The sequence below is a fragment of the Chiloscyllium punctatum genome, chromosome 28 (assembly GCF_047496795.1).
Source record: "Chiloscyllium punctatum isolate Juve2018m chromosome 28, sChiPun1.3, whole genome shotgun sequence".
Classification (NCBI taxonomy): domain Eukaryota; kingdom Metazoa; phylum Chordata; class Chondrichthyes; order Orectolobiformes; family Hemiscylliidae; genus Chiloscyllium; species Chiloscyllium punctatum.
The window spans coordinates 9,613,355-9,641,058 of NC_092766.1; the positions used below are offsets into that span (position 1 = coordinate 9,613,355).

Sequence of the window (27,704 nt, forward strand, 5' to 3'; positions counted from 1 at the left end):
TGCTTCCATGCTGTAAGGATTCTGTGATGCTATTAATTCTAGACTTTATACATCCATGCTTTTCTTGGCTCTCCTGTTGGTGGTCATACTGTCGGCTGCCCAGGTCCTGAGCTCTGGCATTACTTCCCTAAATCTCTGTCTGTCTGTCACCTTTTAAAATGCTTTTCAATTTATTTGTTTACTTGATTCGAGTTCACTGTAGTCAGACAACCTCAAGCAGTGACTTCTCTTCCTGCCTTTGCAGATTTACCTCCAGAATTCCTCGGGGATCAAGCTTTTGGTTCCTCATATGTTTTACACATGTGCTGATTCGTGGAATTAAAACACCGCATCAAGTTCCACTGACATGCTGATGATGATGACATGTTCCACTGCCCCTCACCCACTGCTGTTGACATCTTCTCTGTATCAGATTGGTCAGGTTTCATGTTTGACATGAGATGTTTGATGAACTCGACCTCCTTCAGTGAATCATAGAGGAGCTTGAAGCCATAGTCCTTTGCCCCAGCCATAAGCTCTGACCTTGCGACATCAACATCCCCTGTTTTCTTGGTTGCTGCGTCAGGCTGAAACTGACAGGGTGCAGCATCTGTAAACCGAGGTGAATCAGAATCTGATTCTGAGGACTACATGTATATCTTCACTCCCTTAGTCCATTGCTGTCCAATCTCCTTTCTCTGCTTCACTGAGCTGCTGCTAAAATTCTCATTCCTGCAGGTCTCCTGTTCTTGTATTCTCTTTAGTTGCCCTTCTGTAATGTCCTTCCTCAGAAACCTGGTCATTCAGAAAATTGCTAATATTTTTAGTCAACCTGTTCAGGGATGTTATAGTGCATGTCAGGAACAGGTGGGGCTTGAGCCAGGGCCTTCTGGCTCAGAGACAGGTATACTACCACTGTACCTTCTTCATGTATTCTGTCTCATTCAGTGCTATCCAAGTTCATTCACACTGGCTTCCTATTCCCAATGCATTGATTTAAATTTGTCATTGTTTTTAAATTCCTTTCAGGGTTGTGCCTCTGTGACCATCTCCAATTTCAGATACCTTCACATGTCCTTCAGTCTAATTCTAGCCTCTTAGAAGTCAGTGGTAACAAGTTGAATACTACTGAGCATTCCTTGAAATCCAGCTCCTTATTTCCAGTGCCCTAAATGACAGCCTTGTTCCCCTAGGTTTGCAGCTGACTTTTGATGTGAGGAAGAAATACCAGCAGATGAAAGGTTTTGGAGGTGCAATCACTGATGCTGCAGCTATCAACATTCTCTCGCTTTCTGCTGGGTCCCAGGAAAATCTTCTCCGATCCTACTTTTCCAAAGAAGGTTTGTGTGGATCAAAATTAAAGCATGCTGCAAAAGACCAGGAATTATTAACAGGCCCCTGTATGGTTATATCTTCCTTGTCATAGCGTCCACAGAAAAGCTCAGCTTTGGAAACACTGACACATTCATCTTGCCAATTTTTCCGAATGCAGGAATTGAGTACAATATTATCCGTGTACCGATGGCGAGCTGTGATTTTTCAACACGTGTGTACACTTATGATGACCATTCTGGAGACCTGGATCTGCAACACTTCAGTTTGACAGAGGAAGACACCAAAATGAAGGTGAAATGCTTGCCCTTCTTTGCACGTTTGATCGGAACAATTGGACATTTGGGAGGGAAGGGATAGTGTCAGCCTTAGCCTTCCTGCGACAGCAGCCTTTCCCTGATTTGGCTTCTTCCGTCTCTCCCACATTGCCTGTCCTTCCTCTGTTTTCATGTCCTTTCTGCCACTGCCCCCTCACATTTTCCCCCTCTTGCCCTTCCCTCAGTGTCTTCCTTCAGTGCTTCCTCCTGTTGTTCCTCATCTCCTGAGCTCACTCAGCTCCCCTTTATCCTATCCCTTCTCTTCTCTCCATTGCCATTTGTCTAGCCATTTTCCTGCATTTTTATAAGCCCAAGAATTGACCTTAGCATAACTCCACTGGTGGAATCTGAACACTCCCATTCAAATCTGATCTTTTTTTTTCTTCTCCAACTAGATCCCAATTATTCAAGCGGCCAAAGCAGTCTCCAAACGTCCCATGTCCTTGTTTGCGAGTCCATGGACTGCTCCACCCTGGATGAAAACAAGCAATTCAACAATTGGGAAGGGGACTTTGAAGGGGAAGCCTGGAGGAAAATACTACAAGTCATGGGCAAAGTATTTCATCAGGTGAAACAGACACTTTTATCTCCCTGCCCAAGGTGCACTGGGACAAATCCGGTTTGAATCTCTTTCAGGGCCTTTTGGGAGAAGGCGATGCTGTGCAAATCAGTTTGAGAACTGGCAGCTCATTGGTAACTGTGATTTGGTTTGTGTGGTTTTGTGCTTTAAGATGAAAAGGTCAAGTGCAGATGAAAAGTAAACATACATTTTAAAATTTTTTTTTTGCTTTTTTTTCACCTGTCTGGTCTCTAACCTAAGCATTTCTTGTGTCAAGTTGTAAGTCTCTTTGTACACAAATGAACAGTCAGAAATATTGATCCATTTCTCAGAGGGGGCACACATGTAAAGTGACTGATTTCTGAGTATAACACTGTATTCTCTTCCTGTGTCCTGTCACTCCTTGAACGTTTCCAAAGGCCATATTTTACCTGGAAGGGATCAAGTCCTTTAACCAATTTTACACATAAATCTCTACCTATTCCCTCCCTGCCACATGCTGGGAACAACACAGTGTGTGGTTGATGGTTCACGTTCAGAGCTTTAAACTCAGCTGCTGGTTTTGAATTAGGTTCTCAACAGAAAAGGCAACAATTTTTGAGTTCCTAATCGAAAGTATATTCTTGTGAAAGAATAAAATTTAATTGAATTTGGTATTGCCAATTTCCCATCAATCTTGTTTCACAAACTCTATTCTCCCCTCTTCCCCCATCCTCCCCCCAACCCCATCCCCTTCGCCCCATCCCGCCCCCCCCCCCCCCAAACCCCCAGCTTTGTCTAGGTTTTTTTCCTGCTGCTCTTTCTTTTGCTCATAGTTTACTTCTCCATCTCTCTTTTCATCCCTCTCTCTTTCCAGGTTTCTGGATGAATATGCAAAACACAACCTCACATTTTGGGCATTGACAGCACAGAATGAGCCCACCACAGGAATGCTGACTGATTATAGCTTCCAGTGCATGGGCTTCACAGCAGAGATGCAGCGAGATTTCATTCTGCTTGACCTTGGGCCTGCATTACAGAGCAGTGCTCACAAGGATGTGCAGCTTATGATCCTTGATGATCAAAGACTCTTGTTGCCCTATTGGGCAAAAGTGGTGAGTGTGATTTGAGATGAACTCTCAAAAACAACAGCTACATTTAGTTGGGTATGAAGAGCAGCTTCTTGTTGGTAACCTGTTAAGCTATTCAGTATAAAGAATGCTTCTTTGCTGTATACATCTGCAAATACTGAACTTTGCCAGCAACACAGATTCCAGTCAAATGAAACAGTGTTGAAATGACCATTGCAGAGCACCAGTTCAGGAGTGTTGGTATGGATGGTCTTGAAATGTGTGCAAAGGACTATGGTAATGGGAGGGATGGGCAGGGCCAAGGCCAAGGTGGCTGCTCAGGAGAATGGACAAGACGAGGACAGCCAGCTTTAGAGTCTTGTGGGGAAGGAGATTGATTGCATGCATGGGTATGCTCACCGAGCATTTGGGGCACATTTTGTCCTGATCTGAACCCCAACAATGAATGAAAAGCAAGTGCAGTCATTTGGAAACCTTCAGAATCTGAAGGTGTTTTATGCAGTCTGTCCAACACTGAATGTCACAAAGATTCAGCAACACTGACATTAAAACGTCTTTTCTCCCTATCCCACTAGGTCTTGAGTGATGTGCGTGTTGCTCAGTATGTACATGGCATTGCAGTGCACTGGTACCTCGATATGCTGACTCCAGCTGATAAAACTCTGGGCAGCACACAGGAGCTTTTCCCAGAGTATTACCTGTTTTCCACAGAGGCCTGCACTGGATACTTGCCGTGGGAACACACAGTGCAATTGGGAAGTTGGGAGCGAGGTGCCATGTACAGCTATGACATCATTCAGGTCAGTGGGTGAGAGGGAGAATGGGAAATGAACTGAAATGAATTGAGCAAGAATATGAGCCATGTGTCCTCCTGTGTGGAGCCCCCAGGTGGTGATGGTTAGACTCTGCACTGTGAACTACGGTAAGTTTGGTACAGTTTTGGATTTGTGATGGGTATGTTACAGAGTCATAGGTTTATTTGCCTTCAGACAATCTCTAAGTATTCCCATTTAGCCCCTCTCCAGTGTCTTGTAAATAATGTCCTCGGCAGAAGCTGTTCAGTTAACCTCTACACCATCAGACAACAGAGATCAAAACTTCACTGGCTTTTCTGTGGTCATCAGCCACAGCTGCAAAGCATGAGCATGGAGATAGAAAACCCAGTGAAAGTGGTACTGGTAAAAACTAAGGAGAGAAGCAGACTGGAGAGCTTTCAGCAAGGTGGGGTGGGGGGTGGGTAAGGATCACGTTTGAGAAAATGTGATTAAATTGAATAGTGAAGATGAGACTAGAGAAATTTGGTCGTCGGGGCAATGATCAGAGTATGACAGAAAAGGATGGGGCAGAGGCATAGTCAATGGGGAGGTGATGGCCTAGTGATATTATCACTGGACTGTTAATCCAGATACCCAGATAATGTTCGAGGGACCTGCGTTCAAATCTCACCGCGGCAGATGGTACAGTTTGAATTCAATAAATATCTGGAATTAAGAATCTAATGATAACCGTGAATCCTTTGCTAATTGTCAGAAAAACCCATCTGGTTCACTCACGTCCTTTAGGGAAGGAAACTGCCATCCTGACCTAGTCTGGCCTATATGTGACTCTCGACCCACAGCAATGGGCAATAAATACTGCATAGCCATCACATGAATGAATTAAAAAACAGCATCATCAGATGATGCTGTTGATTACAACATTGACAACTCAGGGCTCTGTATTTGAATGGACTCTAGAATCTGGAATAAGACTGATGAATTGAGAACAGTAAATTAGAAAAAAAACCAAGTGTGATATAGTCACAATTGCAGGAACATCCAATGTCAGAATTGTTAAAGTATGAGGAGGCCATTTGGCCCATTGTATTTGTGGTGCCTCTCTAAGCAAGCATCTTGTAGTGCCCTTCACTTGCTTGCTCCCTGTAGGCTCCGAAATTTGTTTATTTCTGATTTCTTTTGTAAGTGTCTGTTGAACTTGGCTCCTCCAGACTCTGGGGTGGTGCATTCCAGACCTTAATGGATCCTAATGTGAATCCAGTCTGTCAATGAGAGAGAATCAAGGCACCTTTCTTTCTCAATGGGAGTTTTGGCCAGTGAAGAACCCCACAATAAACTTTCCGGCCAGTTCGATAAACATCTGCGAATCTAACCATTTTGTGCCACTCAGCCAGTTTTATATCCATGTTGTTCTGGTCCCTTTTATTCAATGAGCTCTAACTTTGCTCACAAGTTCATTTGCAGCATTGCATCAAATGTCTTGTATATACCAGATCCACAGCACTGCCTTGATTAACCCTCTCTGTTATCTCTTCAATCAATTCCAGAAAATTAGTTAAATGTGATTTTCCTTTAGGAATCTGATTGAAGGTAGAGAGAAGATATGGTGTACGTGGATTTTAGCAAGGCGTTTGATAAGGTTTCCCATTTGAGGCTCATTCAGAAAGTAAGGAGGCATGGGATATAGAGAAATCTGGCTGTCTGGATACTGAATTGGCTGGCCCATTGAAAACAGAGGGTGGTCGTAGATGGAAAGTATTCAGCCTGGAGCTCGGTGACCAGTGGTGTTCCATAGGGATCTGTTCTGGGGCCTCTGCTCTGTGATTTTTTTTTTATATATAAACTACTTGGATGAGAAAGTGCAAGGGTAGGTTAGTAAGTTTGCCGATGACAAGACGCTTGGTGGAGTTGTGGATAGTGTAGAGGACTGTTGTCAATTGCAAAGGACGTTGACCGGATGCAGAGCTGGACTGAGAAATAGCAGATGGTGTTCAACCTGGAAGAGTGGAAGGTCAAATCTGAATGCAGATTACAGGGTTAAAGACAGGATTCTTGGCAGTGTGAAGGAACAGAGGGATCTTGGGGTCCACGTCCATAGATCCCTCAAAGTTGCCACCCAAGTTGATAGGATTGTAAAAATTGCAAATGTCATGTTGGCTTTCATCAGCAGGGGATTGAGTTTGAACCATGAGGTCATGCTGCAGCTCTATAAAGCCCTGGTCAGACCACCCTTGAATATTGTGTTCAGTTCTAGTTGCCTCGTTATAGGAATGATGTGGAAGTTTTATAGAGGGTTCAGAGGAGATTGACCAGGATGCTGCCTGGACTGAAGGGCATGTCTTATGAAGAAAGGTTAAGGGAACTAGAGCTTTTCTCATTGGAGTAAAGAAGGGTGAGAGGCAACTTGATAGAGGTGTACAAGATGATGAGGGGCATAGGTAGAGCGAATAGTCTAAGACTTGTTTCCAGGGCTGAAATGGCAATCACAAGAGGCCGTAATTTTAAGGTGATTAGAGGAAGGTTTAGGGGAGATGTCAAAGGTAGGTGCTTTGCACAGAGAGGACTCTTGGATAGGCACCTGGATGATAATAAAATGAAGGGTATGTAGGTTAGTCTGATCCTAGACTTTGATAAAAGGTCAGCACAACATGGTCTTCAGGAAAAAGGATACAAATGACATCTCAGAAATAATTGTGAATCATCTGTGAAAGAGGGAAGATATTTAAACAACTAAAATTGTCAGGGAAAGGATACTGAGATGGTCATTTCAACTAAAAGCTGACCAACAATAGACTTCACCCAAAAAAGAAGTGACTGATGAGATTGAGATTAACTTTTCCAGAATCTAGGGAATTTTGCAAGATGCATTTAGATTGGAAATTAGTGGATATGATTCCTCTATTCAAGAAACTGGAGTGTTAGAAAGCAAGAAATAGCAGGCCAGATAGCTTAACATCTGACATAAGAAAAAATGCTAGAATCTATTGTTAGAGATACAGCAGGGCATTTTGAAAATCTCAAAGCAATCAGGGAGAGTAATTTTATGTAGGAGAAATCACATTTGACTTATTTATTGGAGTTCATTTGAGGTCATTGCAGACATTGGTTGATAATGGGAGCTTTTACTTAGATTTGCAGAGTAAAAAACTTCGAGGAGAAAGTGAGGACTGCAGATGCTGGAGATCAGAGCTGAAAATGTGTTGCTGGAAAAGAGTAAATGTTACTGTAACAAGAGCTGGCGGTCTAGGATGTAACATATTAGCATAGGTAAAGGATTGCTTTGCTGAGCAATGAAGGTTTACAATATATCATTATTATTTGGGAGTTGGGGTCTAAAGCAGAGGTAAAAATGCTGGCAACTGGGACTGGATGAATTTTTAGGGTATCTGGTAAGACTGGGTGAGTAGGACTGAGGGGTATGTTTCCATTTTGTACATCGCTATGACTCTATGATTTTTTTTATAATGGTCAGGAACTTTTTCTTAGAAAATGTTAAAATAGCATTTCCAAGAAATTGAGTTACTTCGACTAAGTGAGCAGACATACTGAGATAATTGCTAAAGGGGAAATCATGCCTGACAAATCTACTAGAATTATCGAGTAGATATTCCCATTGACTTCGAGAATGAAGCAAATTTGTTTGAAGTTTTTGGAATTCTGTTCCCCAGAGATTGGTGGAGGTGGGTCATTGGACACTTTTTTTTTAAAGTAGAGGTAGACAGATTCTTGAACAATTAGGACGTGTTACAACACTGGGTAAATTGTCCTGCTCACTATAAACCAGCAACACAAAAGAATTATCCCGTGCAGTAATTTGTGGAAAATTTGAGAGGCCAAGAACTATTTAAAGTAAAAATTAACAACTTTATTTCTTAAAGTATAATAGGGAATAATTAACGAGCAACTATTTACAACTCTTTCCTCTAACCTATCATTTATCTTCCCTTCTGTAATACTAGTCTGACAAAACTCCCGATTACGATTTACAAAACATGATTTATGATTTTCTTATCTCCAAACCAGGCAGCTTTCAGTGTTATCTGTATTCCTAACATCTTTTTTTTCTTGGGGGTTCTGCTTCACAGGTTGCTGATTGATAAATTACCTTTAAGAGAGCTATTTTTCAGTCCATCTTTTACATGCTGGTAGCTTGGTAGTTCTCCTCTCAACTGTTCAATTTTCCTCTGTCTTATACCTGCAAAGCATCAGATTATATCAGTGGCTTTTAAGATTGTAAAATACTAAATTCAAACTGGATTGGAGTTTGGTATTTTTTGGGATTGACCTAATTCGAATCTGTTTTGTCGTTTCCACGCAACCAGCTATCTTAGCTACCCCAGTAGCTGGACCACATGTTACATTGTATCTTTTTTCAGAACACTTGGTGCTGTCAGGTAGTCTTTGCTAGTTTTTAACTCTTTTAAAGGTACAGTACAGCACGTCTTTGTAAGAGAGGCTGAAGATGGTTGGGGATAGGTGGAAATATGGAGCTCAGGCACAGAGATCAATTGTGATCCTTAGTTTTATCTCTCTGCACCTGGACCTCAATGAGTTTTGGGCACAGTATGACACTGAATTCTTCTGTGCCATCACCTCTATGCCCATTTCTTTGAATAGAAGTCCTCTGCTTCTCCCACAGATCTCTGCTCCTCAGATGCTGACTGAACTGCTGTGCTTTTCCAGCACCACTCTAATGCAGAATCTGGTTTCCAGCATCTGCAGTTATTGTTTTTGCCGCAGATCTCTTCACCCACCTCCAACACATTCCCTCCACTTGGGCTCTCTTTCTGGCCTTTAACCTGCACTCAGTCTGTTCATTAAGAAGAGTCAACATGATGTTGGTCAGCTTAATCTCTCTGTCCACCCCGCTCCCCCCACCCCCCCTGGTATATCTCTGGTACATCAATGACATCATTGATGCTGCTTCCCTTTTTTGTCTGGAATTGGAAAGGTTTATCCATTTTCACTTCCAGTTTCCACCCTGCTTGCATCTTCACCTAGACCATCTCTGATTTGCTTCTTTTCCATCACCGATATCTCTGTTTTCATTTCTGGGGAAAAGCTGGCTGCCAATGTTCACAATGTAACCACCAACTCCCATAGTACTTTGTACATCCTCACAATATGCTTCCTGTGAAGACTCTATTTCATTCTCCTAGTTTCTCCATCTCTGTTGGATCTGTTCCGATGAGGCCTGTTTCTCCAAGGGAGCCTCCAAAACCTCCACCTTTTTTCCTTGTACAAAGATTCCCCGTCAGCATAGTTGATCAGACTCTCAGTCATGTCTGACTAATCTCCCATATTTCAGCCCTCCCACAACAACGATCGTGTCTCTCTGATCCTTACATATCACCCCACCAGCCTTCACAGCTAAAGGATCATTAACTGCCATATCTGCCACTTCCAGTGGGATGCCACTACCAGACTAATATCCCCCTTCCCTCCCTTGTCAGTCTTCCTCTGGAACACCTAGGTCCACTCCTCTTACACTCCCAACATCTTCCCATACTGCCTATGTAACTTTTAAGATGCAATATCTACCTGCTTACTATCTCTCTGCTCATTATCTAAGGTCCAGATGAAGCAGTGATTTACCTGCACTTCCCTCAATCTAGTCTACTATATTCACTGCTCACAATGTGGTCTGCTCTACACTGGGAAAAGAAACGCAGGCTGGGTGACTGTTTTCTGCAGAATGTGATCCTGAGCTTGCTGATGCCTGTCACCTCAACACATCACTGTATTCCCTGTCCAAATTCTCTGTTATGGTCTTGCTGCAGTGTTCCAGAGCGGGAGTGCAAGCTCGTGTTCCGCTTGAGAACCCTGCAATCTTTCTAGGACTCCATACTGAGTTCAATAGTTTTGGGGCTTGTGTACCTTCTCCTATGTCCTTACTCATTCCCCACACCAGTCCTTGTCATCACATGGGCTGCTGTCACAAACAACCCATTGTCAGTCATGAATGGTCCCCTTACCAGAGAATGATTCTTCCAGGTTGACCCCTCTCTGTTTCTTTGTCTGTCCACCTTATTTTATTTCTTTGTCTCTGGGCTCCATCTTCACCTATCATTTACTGTTCCCCTTTTCAGATAAACCTATTGGACTATAACTTGGTTTTGTGATTTTTTTGACCCTGTTGGGTATAAACAAGGCTTGAAACACAAATAGCCTTTCCCTGCTCCTTATATTGTTATTGAGTGTTCATCTTTGTGTTGTTTCTGCCACATGTTGCAGAATCTGAATAATTATGTAACTGGTTGGACAGACTGGAACATTGCATTGAATTTGCAAGGTGGCCCGAACTGGGTGAAAAACTTTGCTGACAGTCCAGTCATAGTGAACAGTCATCAGGACACCTTCTACAAACAACCTATGTTCTACCACATGGCCCACTTCAGGTAAAAGCCATTTATCTGACTCATGATGTAATTCTGCAGGGGCTGGTGTTTGCACAAGTGCATTTGTTGTACAAATTAACACTTCTTAAAGGGAGTTAATGTTTGAGCTGCAATGTGATAACTCACTATCTCTGGCTGTAGTATCAGTTAATGGGAGCCTCCCACTGTCTCCTCCCAGAGGCACAACTTACCTTCTCTATCTCTTCTTGGTCATCGTTAGAAAAGTACAGGCCCTTCGGAGCTTGATGTTCTGCTGACCTTTGATCAAACTAACCTACATACCCTTCATTTTACTACCATCCATGTGCCTATTCAAGAGTCGCTTAAATGTCCCTAATATATCTGACTCTCCTACCACCATTGGCAGTGCATACCACACTCTGTGTAAATAATCTACTTCTGACATTTTCCCCTAAGCCTTCCAACAATCACCTTACAATTATGCCCTGGTTTAGCCATTTCTGCCCTGGGATCAAGTCTCTGACTATTCACTCTACCTATGCCTCTCGTCATCTGGTACACCTCTATCAAGTTGCCTCTCACCCTGTTTCAGTCCAATGAGAAAAACCTTAGCCCACTCAACCTTTTTTCATAAAACGTGCCCTCCAGTCCGGACAGCATCCTGATAAATCTCCTTTGCACCCTCTCTAAAGCTTCCACATCCTTCCTATAGTGAGGCAACCAGAATTGAACACAATATTCCAAGTGTGGTCTAACCAGGGCTTTATAGAGCTGCAGCATAACCTCTCAGCTCTTAAACTCAATCCCCGTACTAATACACCATACTCCTAAGCAACCCGGTAAAAACAATGACTGCAGATGCTTAAAACAAAATACTGGATTAGTGGTGCTGGAAGAGCACAACAGTTCAGGCAGCATCCAACGAGCAGCGAAATCGACATTTCGGGCAAAAGCCCTCCTTTATTCCTGATGAAGGGCTTTTGCCCGAAACATCGATTTCGCTGCTCGTTGGATGCTGCCTGAACTGCTGTGCTCTTCCAGCACCACTAATCCAGTCCTAAGCAACCCTGTCAACTTGGATGGCAACTTTGAGGTATCTATGGACATGGACTCCCAGATTCTACTTCTAAGAATCCTGCCTTTATCCCTGTAATCTGCATTCAAATTTCACCTTCCAAAATGAATCACTTCACACTTTTCCAGGTTGAACTTGATCTGCCACTTCTCAGCCCAGCTCTGCATCCTGTTAATGTTCCCGTTGCAACCTAGAACAGTCCTCTGTACAATCCACCACTCCACCAACCTTTGTGTCATCAGAAAACTTACTAACCCACCCACCCTTCCACTTCCTCATCCAAGTCACTTATAAAAATCACAAGTTAAAAGTGGAGAGTCAAAAAGTGTGGTGCTGGAAAAGCACAGCAGGTCAGGCAGCATCTGAGTCAACATTTTGGGCATAAGCCCTTCATTGGGACTGCGGGGAGGCCCAAGGAGTCTGAAAGATAATAGGAGGGATTCGGGTTGCTGCTGGGGGTGGCGGGGAAGATGGTAAAAAAAGATGTGATAGGTGGATGCACTTGGGGGGGTAATGATAGGTCAGAACGGAGAGGTGGGAAGGAAGATGAACATGAACCAGTTCAAGAGAGCAGTGCCAAGTTGGAGGGTTGGATCTGGGATAAGGTGGGAGGAGGGGAGATGAGGAAATTGGTGAAATCGATGTTGATCCCATGTGATTGCAGGGTCCCATGGTGGAAGATGAGGTATCCTTTCTCCAGGTGTTTGTTGGTTGGTTGGCTAGCTAGGATTTGGCAGGGGCGGCACGGTGGCACAGTGGTTAGCACTGCTGCCTCACAGCGCCAGAGACCCGGGTTCAATTCCCGCCTCAGGCGACTTTGCAAACTCCACACAGTCATTCTCCCCGTGTCTGCGTGGGTTTCCTCCGGGTGCTCCGGTTTCCTCCCACAGTCCAAAGATGTGCAGGTCAGGTGAATTGGCCATACTAAATTGTCCGTAGTGTAGGTAAGGGGTAGATGTAGGGGTATGGGTGGGTTGCGCTTCGGCGGGGTGGTGTTGGGCCGAAGGGCCTGTTTCCACACTGTAAGTAATCTAATCTAATTTGGTTTGTAGGTTAATTTGATCTTAGAGTAGAATAAAAGGTCAGCACAACATCAAGGGCCAAAGAATCTGTACTGTTGTGTAATCTTAAAGGGGCAACCCCTTATTCTGAGTTTGTGCTCTTTATTCTGAGACTCTCCTACAAAGGGAGCACAATAAATAAAACCAGGTAAATATTCCTGTTAATGAAATTCCAATACTGTCCAGTGTCATAAGCCTTTGTTTATATTGAGAATACATTCCATTTTCAATCATCAATCCAAATGATTGGCCAGTTGGTTGATGGTGAGGTGGAAGGTTACAGGGCAATATAAACATTTGGACCCCTGGGCAGATTAGAGGCCGATAGAATTTAACCCGATTAAGTGTGCGCACTTTGAAGAAGTAACAAGACAGGGGAGTATTCCATGAATAGCAGGACACTAGGAAGTTAAGAGGAACAGAGAGTTCTTGGGGCTTTTGTCCATAGATCCCTGAAGGTGGCAAGATGGGTTAATATCAGTTAGGAGAAAGTGAGGACTGCAGATGCTGGAGATCAGAGCTGAAAAATGTGTTGCTGGAAAAGCGCAGCAGGTCAGGCAGCATCCAAGGAGCTAGAGAATCGACGTTTCAGGCACGCTTGCCTTTATCAGGAGTGGCATAGGTTGTGTAAGCAAGGTGTACCTAACTTTGGTGAGGCCACAGCTGGAGTACTGTGTGCCGCTCTGGTCATCACGCTGTAGAAAGGATTTGATTGTACTGGAGGGGGATGCAGAGATGATTCTCCAGAATGTTCCCTGAGATGGAGCCTTTCAACATTGGTGAGACGGCGCGCAAGTTTGAGTTGTTTTCTTTGGAGCAGAGAAGGTGAACAGGGGACCTGATTGAGTGGATAAGATTGATGGGCATGGGAGAGAGAGAGCAGTCGTTCCAGAGAGAGAGAGAGAGAGAGAGAGCAGAGTGTTTGTATCATTCAGTCTTCACAATGACAGAGGTTGGTCTTGCAAGAACATAGCTACCACCTGCCTGAAATGGGGAATAAAAGTCATTGAGAGCAAAGAAAGTTCTTTTCTTGCCTTACAGTAAAGTGGGCCTGTGTTGAGCTTCAGATGGCCTTTACTCTGATGCACATGTTCTTTTCTCTGCAGTAAATTTGTTCCTGAGGGCTCTCGACGAGTCGGCCTTGATCCCAATGCTGTTACTGAGCTGGAATCTGTGGCTTTTCTTCGCCCAGATGGATGTGCAGTCGTCAATGTCCTGAACTGGTGAGAAGCTGCTGTCACAATTTAAACACTCCATTTGTTCTCAGAGTTAGTACAACACAGGAAGAGGCCAGTCCGCTCATCATATTTGCACTTGTAAACACGGCTCTAATTACATGATTCCAATTTTCCAGTCCTTGACCCAGAGCCTTGGAGATTTTGGCAGCACAAGTGAATATTTAAAAATGCTTTGAGTGTGTCTGACTCACCCTCCTAGCAGCCAGAGAGTTCCAGACATCTGCAGTCCTCTGAGTGAAAATATTTCTTAATGATCAGGGAGAAGGGAAGGCCGATCAGGGATAGTGGAGGGAACTTGTGCGTGGAGCCTAAGCAGAGAGGGGAAGTCCACAATGAGTTTTTTGCTTCAATATTCAACAAGGAAAGGGACCTTGTTGTGAATGAAAATTTTGAGGAGCTGGAATACAGTCTTGACCAGATAAAGATTGATGAAGATGATGTGCTGGAAATTTTGGAAAACATTAAGATTGATAAGTCCCCAGGGCCAGGCCAGATTTATCCTAGGCTGCTCCGGGAAGCGAGAAAGGAGGTTGCTAAACCGCTGCCAAGGATATTTGCTTCCTCACTCTCCACAGGAATTGAACCGGAGGTGAATGTTGTTCCTCTTTTCAAGAAGGGTAATAGGGAAATCCCTGGCAATTACAGACCAGTCAGTCTTATGTCTGTGGTCAGCAAAGCTTTGGAAAGAATTCTGAGGGATAGGATTTATGACTATTTGGCAAAGCATAGTGTGATTAAAGGCAGTCAGCATGGCTTTGAGAGGGGTAGGTCATACCTCACAAATCTCATTGAGTTCTTTGAGGAGGGGTTAAGACAGGTTGACAAAGGTCGAGCAGTGGATGTGGTGTATATGGACTTCAGCAAGGCATTTGGTAAGGTTTCCCATGGTAGGCTCATTCATAAAGTCAGGAAGTATGGGATACAGGGAGATTTGGCTATCTGGATTCAGAATTGGCTGGCTGACAGAAGGCAGAGAGTGGTTGTCGATGGGAAGTATTCTGCCTGGAGTTCAGTGTTGAGTGGGGTCCCGCAGGGCTCTGTTCTTGGGCCATGACTTGGATGTGGAGGTAGAGGGGTGGGTTAGTAAATTTGCAGTTGATAGTATAGAGGGCTACTGCAGGCTGCAGTGCGACATAGACAGGATGCAGAGCTGGGCTGAGAAATGGTAGATGGAGTTCAACCTGGATAAATGCAAAGTGATGCATTTTGGAAGGTTGAACTGGAATGCTGAATATAGGATTAAAGACAGGATTCTTGGCATTGTGGAGGAACAGAGGGATCTGGGTGTGCAAGTACATAGCTCCCTCAAAGTTACCACCCAAGTGGATAGGGTTGTTAAGAAAGCATATGGTGTTTTAGCTATCATTAACAAGGGGATCAAGTTTAAGAGCCTCAAGGTTTTGCTCTACAAGACTCTGATGTGACCACACATGGAATATTGTGTCCAGTTCTGGTTGCCCTACTATAGGAAAGACACAGAGGCTTTGGAGAGGGTGCATAGAAGGTTTACCAGGATGCTGCCTGGACTGGAGGGCTTGCCTTATGAAGGAAGGTTGAATACGCTCGGACTTCTCTCTCTGGAGAGAAGGAGGAAGAGAGGAGACCTGATCGTGCTATACAAGATAATGAGTGGAATAGATAGAGTCAATAGCCAGAGACTTTTTCCCAGGGCAGGATTGACTGGTACGAGGAGTCATAGTTTGAAGATATTAGGAGGAAGGTATAAAGGAGACATCAGAGGTAGGTTCTTTATGCAGAGAGTTGTGAATGCATGGAATGCGTTGCCAGCTGTGGTGGTGGAAGCAGAGTCAGTAGGGACATTTAAGCGACTGCTGGACAGGCACATGGATAGTAGTGAGTTGAGGGGTGTGTAGGTTAAGTTATTATATTTTATATTAGGATTAAATCTCGGCACAACATTGTAGGCCAAAGGGCCTGTTCTGTGCTGGACTTTTCTATGTTCTATATTCTAACTCTCCTCTTAGCTTATTACGTTTTATCATAAATCTATGCCCCTTAGTTATGGACTCCCGTACAATTGGAAAAACTCCCTTCCTATTCGCCCTCTCTATGTATGTCATAATCTTGCAGACCTCAATCAGGTCCCCTCTCAATCTGCACTGGTCCAAGGTAAACAATCCCAAACCATCCTCCTCAATCGCTTCTTGTAGCTCAGACTATCCAGACTGGGCAGCATCGTGGTGAATCTCCTCTGTACCTTGTTAAAAGCGATCACATCCTTCTTATGATATGATGACCAGAACTGCACACAGTCCTCCAGATGTGTGGCCTTACCAGTGTTTTATCCGGATCCAGCATAATCTTGATCTTGCATTTATAAGCTGTGACTTATGATACAGTATCCCATGAGTCTTCAGAACCCCCTCCTCTTCTCCCTGTCCTACCTTAATGGACCTGTGAATATATTCATCAAGGTCCCTCTGATCTTCAGTACTTGGTCCTGCATTGTCTCAATCCTTGCCTTGTTAGCCTCTCCAAATACATTACCTCACATTTAACTATTGACTCAGAGTGGCTTATTGTTGTTTCTGTGTGAAAAACAGCCAGAACCTGTTAACTCTGACAGGCAAAGACATTTAAAGTTCCAAAATATTAATTATCTGTGTCAAGTTTTTAAGCAGTACTCACTGGTCTTAATGTCATTCGACATCCAGTCAAAAAGGTGAAGAGAGAATTAACCGCCGATTATCTGTCTGCTCTTGTATAGCATCAGGATTCAGTTTTGTTGAAGTAGCTCCACTGCCAGTCTGTCTGCTTCTGGGATCTGTCCACTCCTAACTTCACTATTGTTGCTCCAGAGTAGCCCACAGCTCCACTGCCAGTCTTTGTTTAGATTTTAGTCCCTGTTCTTTTGTGGTTAGCCACTGTCTCTAATTCTATACTCCTCCAGACAGTGTGTTCCTGGTCACAACCCCTCATTGTGTTCTCACAATACTGTCTTGTCTAAAATGTTGCAGCTGAGTTTCCCAGACCATAGACCAGTCAGAGCTGATGATGATGGTGTATGCTGGGGTCCAATAAATGGTGCCCCTTGTGCTGAGCTCAGGGTGGGGGACCATTACAGAAACCACAGCAGTGTTGACCGATTTAAGAGTAACCAGCTAAATCTTTGAAGAAGCAGTTAATGGGAGAAGAGGGTTATGTTTCTAACTTTGAGACTTAGTAGTTCAGGCAACACTAGGCAGTCCTGTACATGAACAAATGATTGTCTTTACCCAAAGTGTCCAGTATAGATAGAGGGAGCCAATAATAAGACATAGGGACAGTCAAGTAGCAGACACGCTGACTATTCCTTTTGATTTTGTGTGTACCTGTCCAGGAGCTGACACACAAGGCAGCTCGGTTAATTGGCTCATGGTCATAGAGATGTACAGCACGGAAACAGACCCTTCAGTCCAACTGCTCACTTTCCCAATCAGATCAGAATGTCCGAGTTGATTGAAGTATTTGCCTTTTACCTTTTTCAGGAGCCTGAAGGATATCGACTTTGTGATCTGGGATCCAGAGCATGGCTTTATTAAAGCACACTCCCCTGCACAATCTATCCAGTCTTATTTATGGAAATGGCAATAAATCTTGTTTCACAAACACTCAAAGTAAAGTCATCCCTGATGTGCAGAATCCTTATTTAAACAAAGCTGTTAATTACATGAATACTGATTATTGTATGCTTTGGTACATCCTTCTCAACTGGATTGCCCTTCCTCAGCTTGCATCAAACATACATTGCTCCATTGACAATCAATGAGAAACGTTGGTACTCTGTTTTAACAGCAGGAGGAGACCATCCAAGCCCTCAAGTCTACCCTGCCATTGAATAAGATAATGGCTGAACTGATTATGGTCCTGACTCCACCTTGATACTTACCCCTGATCCTCTTTGATTAGAAAGCCGTCATTAGTTGCACCAGACCAGAGTGGGATGACTGGTTGTGATCCAACCTGAGGATCACCACATTTCAGGCAAGGGGAGAGGTTGAGAACGAGAATCCTGCACGGTAACCTCAGCCAGTGCACATTGAATTGAACTCACATTATTGGTGTAACTCTGCATTGCCAATCAGCTGTCCATCCAGCTGAGGTAGCTGTTACTCATCTGTACAATTTCCAACAGCTTTGCCTGGACCTCTTTCAAGGAGAGAGATTCTACTGAGTGCAAAATGTCTTCATTTCCATCTCAAATGGGTGTTTCCTAGGTTTAGTTTCTCCCATGAGGGTAAATGTCTTCTCGGTATTCAGCTTGTCTAGTCACCTCCGTGTCTTCAATACTGCAGGAAGATGTTAACATGCAAAAAAAATGTGTCCACGTTGATGGGGCTGTGTCGGTTTTTGTGAGACACAGTTTAAACAACGATTCAACAGGTTTTTTTCGGACGCTAACCTGTGGTGAATTTGGGTTAATTATCACTTTATAAAAGATGGTGATCACAAAGGATGATATTTGCATCAGACGTGTCAATGACTAACATCATCTGAGGTAACTAGATTGCTGTAGAATTGGATAAATCCACAGACTACAGAAATCTCATTAAAGAACTGCAGCTATTCACTCGTAATTGACTGTGTGGACATAAGCCATAAATTTAGGGTGTAGGTTTGCTCACTGAGCTGTAGGTTTGATATCCAGGCGTTTCATTACGTGGCTAGGTAACATCATCAGTGGCGACCTCCAACTGAAGCAAAGCTGTTGTCTCCTGCTTTCTATTTATATCTTTCTCCTGGATGGGGTTCCTGGGGTTTGTAGTAATGTCATTTCCTGTTCGCTTTCTGAGGGGTTGATAGATGGTATCTACATCTATGTGTTTGTTTATGGCATTGTGGTTGGAGTGTCCGGCCTCTAGGAATTCTCTGGCATGCCTTTGCTTAGCCTGTCCCAGGGTAGATGTGTTGTCCCAGTCAAAATGGTGGTTTTTTTCATCCGTGTGTAGGGCTACGAAGGAATAAGTATTCAAGAAGAACAGATACTCAAAAAAACACAGTGCGCAGATTCCTCAAGAACAAACCACGACAAGCAGACCAAACACAGCCAGAAACCCTAACCACCTTACCATACACCAAAGAAGTTTCAGAAATGACAGCCAGATTACTAAGACCCCTCAGAATCCTAGTAGCACACAAACCCACCAACACTCTCAAACAAAAACTAACAAACTTAAAAAGACCCAGTACGACCCATGGGCAAAACCAATTTCATCTACAAAATTCCATGCAAGGACTGCCACAAACACGATGTGGGACAAACAGGAAGAAAGTTAGCCATCAGGATACACGAACACCAGCTAGCCACAAAAAGACACGACCCTCTCTCCCTCATAGCCCTACACACGGATGAAACAAAAACACCATTTTGACTGGGACAACACATCTATCCTGGGACAGGCTAAGCAAAGACATGCCAGAGAATTCCTAGAGGCCGGGCACTCCAACCACAATGCCATAAACAAACACATAGATCTAGATGACATCTATCAACCCCTCAGAAAATGAACAGGAAATGACATCACCACAAACCCCAGGAACCCCATCCAGGAGAAAGATATAAATAGAAAGCAGGAGACAACAGCTTTGCTTCAGTTGGAGGTCACCACTGATGATGTTACCTAGCCAGGTAATGAAACGTCTGGATATCAAACCTACAGCTCAGCGAGCAAACCTACACCCTAAACCTCAACCTGAGCTACAAACCTTCACAAACCTTGCATAAGCCATAAATTGGGACTGAACAGTAAGACGACAGACGAATTCTGTGATTGAGACCTGTCTATCCTGTTGGCATAATGCTATAGCATAGCCAGATGACAAAACTATTTAGGACAGGCATGAGTGGTGAGAAAATGTGTTTTCATAAAATCGTGATCAATACTCAAGTTAAAAGAGACATTTCTCAACATATGTTTGTAACACAACTCATTCAGCGCTTGAAGCTTGTTTGTTTCTGATGGAGACTAGTCATCACAAGTGTTCTGAAGGGTTTTGGTGTTGCGTAGCCATGTGACTAGAGCAAACCAAACAAAGAATTCAACAGAAAGCTACAGTTAGGTCAGTGCGAAAGCTTTTGAAACTGGTTTTTGGAGTATGGAACCACATTTTTGGGGTAGCTAAGTCCCACCTGAAGCAAAATGTCTTGTGGGCGGCACGGTGGCACAGTGGTTAGCACTGCTGCCTCACAGTGCCGGAGACCCGGGTTCAATTCCCGCCTCAGGCGACTGACTGTGTGGAGTTTGCACGTTCTCCCCATGTCTGCGTGGGTTTTCTCCAGGTGCTCCGGTTTCCTCCCACAGTCCAAAGATGTGCAGGTCAGGTGAATTGGCCATGCTAAATTGCCCGTAGTGTTAGGTAAGGGGTAGATATAGGGGTATGGGTGGGTTATGCTTCGGCGGGGCGGTGTGGACTTGTTGGGCCGAAGGGCCTGTTTCCACACTGTAAGTAATCTAATCTAATCTAAAATGGGATGAGCAGCATTATGATGGAATTTCCTAGTAACCTTGCAGGGATATGGGATCCAGAGAGAATGTTCGGCAGAGCAGCAGGAGGATGGTGGAAATGAATAGCTAAATCTGGAAGACATAACAAGGGAGTCAAGAGGCAAAGAACTTATAGACCAGTTAAGGCATAAGAGAGTTTGGCAAGGTTTGATGGTATTTGTCTTAATGCAAGAATTAGGCACAGATTAGGACATGGGGTTTGCTGTAATTATTGTTACTGAGACACAGTTGAAAGAGGTAGAATAGGTAGCTTAATATTCTGGTATACAAGTTCTTCAGGCAACACACAGTGAAGGAGTTGGGGGCAGTATGGTAGCTCAATGGTTACCACCGCTGCCTCACAATGGCAGCGACCCGGGTTCAGTTCCAGATCTGGGTCACTCTGTGTGGAGTTTTCACATTCTCCCTGTGCCTCAGTGGGTTTCCTCTGGGTGCTCGGGTTTCCTCCCACAATCCAAAGATGTGCAGGTTAAGTGAATTGTCCATGCTAAATTGCCCAGCGTATTCAGGGATATGTAGGCTAGGTGTATAGGGGAAATGTAAAGTAATAGGTTAGGGGGAATGGGTCTGGGTGGGATACTCTTTGGAGGGTCAGTGTGGACTTGTTGGGCTAAAGGGCCTGTTGTTCCCCAACAGGAAACTCTGGATGAATCAGGACATCCAGATTGTGATAATAACCAGGTGTGAGGCCTTCAGATCAGGAGACCCACTCAAATATAAGGAATCCAAGTATGACCTTCGCAGAGCCATTACGACAGCCAAGGACCAATACCGATCCAAACTGGAGACCCAGACAGACACCTGGCGATTATGCCAAGGACCGAATGACATCACGGGTTCTAAAAAGAGACAGTGCAAGATAGCAGACGATGATATATCCCTCCCAGATTGTCTCCACGCCTTGTATACTCGTTTTGAGCAGAATTTCAGCAGAGAGGGGAACACCTATTCCAACTCCTGATGGACCTATCCCAACAGTCACTGCATCAGAGGTCAGATCAATTTTCTTTCATGTGAATCCAAGGAAAGCAATGGGACTAGGTGGAGTACTAGGCCATGTGCTCAGAGCATGCACAGAAAAACTAGCAGAGGTCTTCTGGGATATCTTCAACCTCTCCCTGCAGCAGGCCACTTTCTCCCTGTTTCTAGAGGGCCAACATCATCCCTGTGCCTAAGGCGGCTCATGCAGCGTGTCTCAATGACTACCGTCCAGTGGCCCTAACTTAGGTGGTCATGGCATTAATCAATTCCAGCCTCCCCACTACTCTTGACCCACTCCACCAACAGATCCGTATCAGATGCCATATCACTTGCCCTCCACTCCTCCCTCAAACATCTTGACACCAAGAACAGCTATGTAAGAATCCTACTCATTGACTACAGTTCAGCCTTCAACACTATTATCCCCTCGAGACTGATTACTAAACTTAATGATCTCAGACTAAGCCCCACTCTCTGCAACTGGATCCTCAGTTTCCTGACCCACAGACCACAATCAGTGAAGATTGGGGACAATATTTCATCCTCACTAACCCTCAACACTGGAGCCTCCCAGAGGTGCGTACCCAGCCCCCTACTGTACTCACTGTATACCCATGACTGTGTCGCCAAATATCAGACTAATGCCATTTACAAGTTCTCTGATGACACCACCATAGTTGGTCGAATCTCAGATGGCGACGAAACAGATTCCAGACGGGAGGTGGAAGACCTGGAAAAATAGCGCACTGAGAATAACCTCGCTCTCAATGCCGGCAAAACCAAGGAACTCATTATGGACTTTCGGTGGGATGTTACTCATGCCCCCTACACATTAACAGCACAGAGGTGGAACGAGAGAGAGTGTCAAGCTTCTGGGAGTGGTCATTCACAACAAGCTTTCTTGGACTCTTCATGTGGACGCACTGGTTACAAAGGCCCAACAATGTCTCTTCCTCAGACAGCTGAGGAAATTTGGCATGATGGCAAATACCCTTGCCAACTTTATAGGTATGCTATCAAGAGCATTCTGTCTGGATGTATCACTACCTGGTATGGTAACTGTACCATTCAAGATTGCAGACGGTTACAGAGAGTGGTGGACTTGGCCCGGACAATCACAAAGGCCAACCTCCCATCTATAGAATCCATCTACCAGGCCCCGCTATCAAGGAAAGGCCACCAGCATTCTGAAAGACCCATCCCACTCTGGCAATGTTTTTCTACAACCTCTACCATCGGGGAGAAGGTACAGAAGCCTGAACACGCACACCAGCCGGTTTCACAACAGTTTCTACCCTGTTGTTGTTAGAATACTGAATGGACTCTCAAACTCTTAGCATTCGCCTTTACCTGTATTTTAGTTTTTGCAGCTGTTTACCTGTTATTTACTCTCTATGCTAATTAACTATGTGATCTGTCTGTATTGCTCACAAGACAAAGCTTTTCACTGTGCCTCGGTACATGTGACAATAAATTCAATTCAACTCAACTTCCACACTGTAGGGATTCAATGACCAAGCAATATCTTACATCAGTAGGATGGAATGATGTTTCAAAAGTTCCTCAAATGAAGCCACATGACTAAATTTAAAAACCAAATAGGAGCAATCACATTACTAGGAATTTGGATGTGTAAGAGTTTACACAGTTCCAGCATAACTTCCATACACTTAATGTTGGATAGGCCACAACTATTGTTTGCAGTTCTGGAATCCATACTTATATCGGAGTAATGCGATTGCACTGGAGATGGTGCCAGGATGCTGTTGAGAGTGTGGTTCTGGAAAATCACAGCAGGTCGTGCAGTATTCAAGGAGCAGGAGAATTGACATTTCATAGAACATAGAAAAGTACAGCACAGAACAGGCCCTTTGGCCCACGATGTTGTGCTGAGGATTATTCCTAATCTAAAATAAATTAACCTAACCTAGGCACCCCTCAATCCACTGCTGTCCTTGTGCATGTCCAGCAGTCGCTTAAATGTCCTTAATGACTCTACTTCCACCACCACCACTGGCAACACATTCCATGCATAAAGCCCTTCATCAGGAATCATCCAGTCTGACCTGCTGTGCTTTTCCAGCAGCACATCCTTTAACTCTTATCTCCAGCATCTTCAGTCCTCAATTTTGGTCTGACTTCCTCACTTAAAGGTTGTAAAATTCTATTTACAAAGAGAGATTGGGAAAGCTGGGGTCATTTTCTTGGAGCAGAGGACTCAGAGAGCATCAAGTATAATTTTATGAGGTACACAAGATAGACAAAATGAAACTTTTCCCCTTGGTGGAGGGATCAGTGAGGAGAGGAGAGAGATTTAAGGTGAGGGAAGAGAATATTTTTTTCACAAAGAGGGTGGTGGTAATGTGGAATTCATTGTGAGGGTTATAGAGGCAGAAACACTCATAACATTAAAAATGTATTCAGATATGTACTGGTGATGCCAAGTGCTGGGAAATGGCTTTACAATAATTGGGTGGTTGTCTTTCACTTGCGGGGAGGGCTTTTGCCTGAAACGTCGATTTTGCTGCTCCTTGGATGCTGCCTGAACTGCTGTGCTCTTCCAGCACCACTAATCCAGAATCTGGTTTCCAGCATCTGCAGTCATTGTTTTTACCACCTTGAAGATCTTTTTGTCTGTGGCACAGATTATTCCAATCAGCTGCTGTTAGAGGAAAAGCCAACAGCCCACAACATACAAATAAAAACAAAAAGTAACCTGTAACCCCGGCAGCTGCCTGGAAATCTGAAACAATACAAAAAACAGAAATTGCTGAAGAAATTCAGGTCTAACACATGTTTACAAGATAGCAGAGTCCCAACCTGAATTCTTGAGGGTAGTCAGTGAACATCGCTGTGAAGGAGTTACATGTTGTATTTATTTATCTATTTAACTCCATCTGTCTGTCTGGGTATGAATTCTGTTTTATCTTTACCAGCCCAGAGCCTGTTCTCTTGGTGACAGTGCAGGCAGACCCTGCTCCGACCAGAACAGTCAGGTTTGGATTGAAATGCGATCTTGCAGCAAAATGGGCTCCACTGAACCCAACTCACAGACCAAAGGCAAGACCACCATTTTCCTGGAAAACATGGCCCCCGCCTGTTTACCTATCCCTTCCTGTGGCAGAGGAAGGCGGAGCTTGATCTTTCTCCCAGTGGGCAGTGTGGGGAGAGGGGGTTGGAACCTGACCTTCGAACCAGTGGGGAGAGCAGGGAGAGTGGAGACCTACCACCCGGTGGACGGTGGGGGAGTTGGAATCTGACCTTTCTCCCAGGACATGGTGGTGTTGGTATTCCATCATAAACATATTAAAGCAGCCATCTTCTATGGGCGAGCCCGATGCATACACAGGATCTGTTCAGATGAGGAAGAACACAACAGACACCTAAAAGTGCTGAAGGATTCCCTCATAAGGTCATAATATGATGCTCAACTCATTGATTGCCAGTTCAGACGTGCCTTAGTGATAAATCGGAATGACCTCCTCAGGGGACAGACATGGGCGGAGAAACTATGTTATGTTTTTTGAAGTCTGCAATTCATTTTCGATGAGGATAAGCACCTCACAAGACCTTCCCCACGCCTCCACTTTAAACAACCACCAAACATGAAATAGACGATTGTTCGCAGCAAACTGCCCAGCCTTCAGGACATCGACCACAACACCGTACAACCCTGTCATGGCAACCACTGCAAGACGTGTCAGTGTGTCGACATGGAACTGGGGAACACATCAGCGATCAGGGACATTCGGCCTTGGATCTTTGGGTGACCATCCTCCAAGGCAGATTTGGGGAGTGGCCGAGGACAGTCTGATAGCAAAGTTCGATACCCATAAGGATGGCCTTAACTGGGACCTTGGGTTCATGTCACACTACAGGTAACCCCACTCCACACTTTGTCACACTCACACACACACACACTGTACCAAGCATGCACACGCAAACACATGCACATGCACACACTCTCTCTCATGCGTGCACACACATATCAGTCAAAAGGGTGTATTTGCAGATACAGTCTACTTTGCTCAACAAGCACACAACCTGCGGGGAGTTAGTCCATATAATATTTAATAAATTCCTACTTTGGAAATTGAACCAGTCTGACTCAAAATTGGAATATAGACAGACTCTAATCTGACATCAATGCATTGCCTGAACTGAGATGTCACCTTTTTTTTTATAAAACCTTAAGTTGCCTCAAGAATGTGACTAAAAAGAAGTTCTGGGATTTACATATAAATGAATTGAAACTTGTACCCCATTTCAAAAGATGAAAGACTTAATGGCAATCTAGGTGTTCAATTTATCACTTCAGTTGCATGACACTGTAATCATTTGATATAAATTCTGTGTCTCATGATCCTGCTCCACAACTCCCTGATGAAGGAGCAGTGCTCCAAAAACTAGTACTTCAATTACTAGGGGCTCACACGTCCAAGGTGAGAGGGGAAAGGTTTAAGGGAGATATACACGGAAAGTTCTTCATGCAGAGGGTGGTGGGTGCCTGGAATGCGTTGCCAGTGGAGGTGGTAGGGTCAGGAATGATAACGTCATTTAAGATGACATGAATGGGCAGAGAGCAAAGGGATACAGACCCTTCGAAAACAGGTGACAGGTTTAGAAAGAGGATCTGGATCGGCGCAGGCTTGTAGGGCTGAAGGGCCTGTTCCTGTGCTGTAAAAAAGACACAAAACACCATCCAGGTTCATTAGGAAGTACTAGCTTTTGGAGTGTTGCTCCTTCATCAGGTGGTTGTGGAGTATAAGATCGTAAGACACAGAATTTATAGCAAACGTTTACAGTGTGATGCAACTGAAATTGTATATTGAAAGTTACATCTCTCATTTTTTAGAATGACCGTGTTGGTTCCAGTTCTTTCATATGTAAATCCCAGAACTTTTTTTAAAAGTTATATTCTCAAGTGAACGTTAACAATAGGTACCATATCATCTCAGATAATGCATTGAAGGTGTGAGGTGCCCTGAGTGAGGCAGTCTGTGCCCCAATGTTCAGACTGATTCTATTTCTAAAAAAGGGATTTACAGAATCTTACATGGATTCATGCAGCTTTTCAGCAAAATGAAATATAATTCTGCGAGTACAAATTCACCCCACAAACTTATATGTATGTGTGTGTGGGGGGAGGGGTGGAGCCTGACCTTCCTCCCGGCGGGCAGTGCGAGGGAGGGGTGGAGCCTGACCTTCCTCCCGGCGGGCAGTGCGGGGGGGGGTGGTGTGGAGCCTAACCCTCTTCCCGGCGGGCAGTGCGGGGGTGGAGCCTGACCTTCCTCCCGGCGGAGGGGGGGTGGAGCCTGACCTTCCTCCCGGCGGGCAGTGCGGGGGAGGGGGGTGGAGCCTGACCTTCCTCCCGGCGGGCAGTGCGGGGGTGGAGCCTGACCTTCCTCCCGGCGGGCAGTGCGGGGGTGGAGCCTGACCTTCCTCCCGGCGGGCAGTGCGGGCGATGGCGGTGCTCGAGGTGGGTGGTGGTGGTTCGGTGTCGGGGAGAAGCCTCCTGTCGGGAGGCCTCCTGGAGCTGCTGAGACCCGCCGTGGAGGAGGTGGATCATCAGGTTCAGGGAGTGAGGTGAGTCTGGGGCCGGGGGGTCGGTGATCGGTGATCGGTGATCGGTGATCGGTGATCGGTGAGGGAGAGGGAGAGGGAGAGGGAGAGGGAGAGGGCCGGGGGCCGGGGGCCGGGGGCCGGGGGGCGGGGACCGGGGACGGGGACGGGCCGGAGGAGGTGTCCCCTCACTGTTGTTGTTGTTGTTGTTGTTCCGTGTGTTTCAGGGAGAGTCAACTGGATCTTCGGGAACAAATCGACAATCTCTCGGCAGGTAATCCCGAGGGTGGGGGGGGTGGGGGGGGGGAGGGAGTAGGGGGGTGAGGGTGGGGGAGGGGTGGGAGGGGAGGGTGGGGGGGAGGGGAGGGTGGGGGGGAGGGTGAGGGTGGGGGTGGGGGGGAGGGTGAGGGTGGGGGTGGGGGGAGGGTGGGGTGGGGGGGAGGGTGGGGGGGAGGGTGGAGGGTGGGGGGAGGGAGTGGGGGGGTGGGGGGAGGGAGTGGGGGGGTGGGGGGAGGGAGTGGGGGGGTGGGGGGAGGGAGTGGGGGGTGGGGGGAGGGAGGGGAGGGTGGGGGGGAGGGTGAGGGTGGGGGTGGGGTGGGGGGGTGGGGGGAGGGAGGGAGGGGAGGGTGGGGGGGAGGGTGAGGGTGGGGGTGGGGTGGGGGGGTGGGGGGAGGGAGGGGAGGGTGGGGGGGAGGGTGAGGGTGGGGGTGGGGTGGGGGGGTGGGGGGAGGGAGTGGGGGGGGGTGGGGGGAGGGTGGGGGTGAGGGTGGGGTGGGGGGAGGGAGTGGGGGGAGGGTGGGGGGGGGGTGGGGGGAGGGAGTGGGGGGGGGTGGGGGGGAGGGGGTGGGGGGGGGTGGGGGGGAGGGAGTGGGGGGGGGGTGGGGGGGAG

At 45.5% G+C, this 27,704-nt stretch overlaps 1 protein-coding gene across 16 annotated transcripts in view; it reads left to right on the top strand.

The window, feature by feature from the left end:
- Nucleotides 1–22,705, top strand: part of gba1 (glucosylceramidase beta 1) — a 33,720-nt gene extending 11,015 nt beyond the window's left edge. For 14 of the 16 annotated variants that reach the window (XM_072548868.1, XM_072548869.1, XM_072548870.1 and 11 more), the window contains exons 4-11: nt 1,173–1,319; nt 1,472–1,605; nt 2,024–2,196; nt 3,044–3,281; nt 3,833–4,057; nt 10,268–10,431; nt 13,635–13,751; nt 20,909–22,705. In XM_072548868.1, coding sequence (XP_072404969.1) covers nt 1,173–1,319; nt 1,472–1,605; nt 2,024–2,196; nt 3,044–3,281; nt 3,833–4,057; nt 10,268–10,431; nt 13,635–13,751; nt 20,909–21,233 — 1,523 coding nt within the window. In that variant the 3' untranslated portion in view covers nt 21,234–22,705. Of the gene's footprint in view, nt 1–1,172; nt 1,320–1,471; nt 1,606–2,023; nt 2,197–3,043; nt 3,282–3,832; nt 4,058–10,267; nt 10,432–13,634; nt 13,752–17,254; nt 17,393–20,908 lie in introns of those variants that run through there. The other 2 variants (XM_072548883.1, XM_072548884.1) reach the window with 2 other exon arrangements.
- Nucleotides 22,706–27,704: the final 4,999 nt, after the last annotated feature.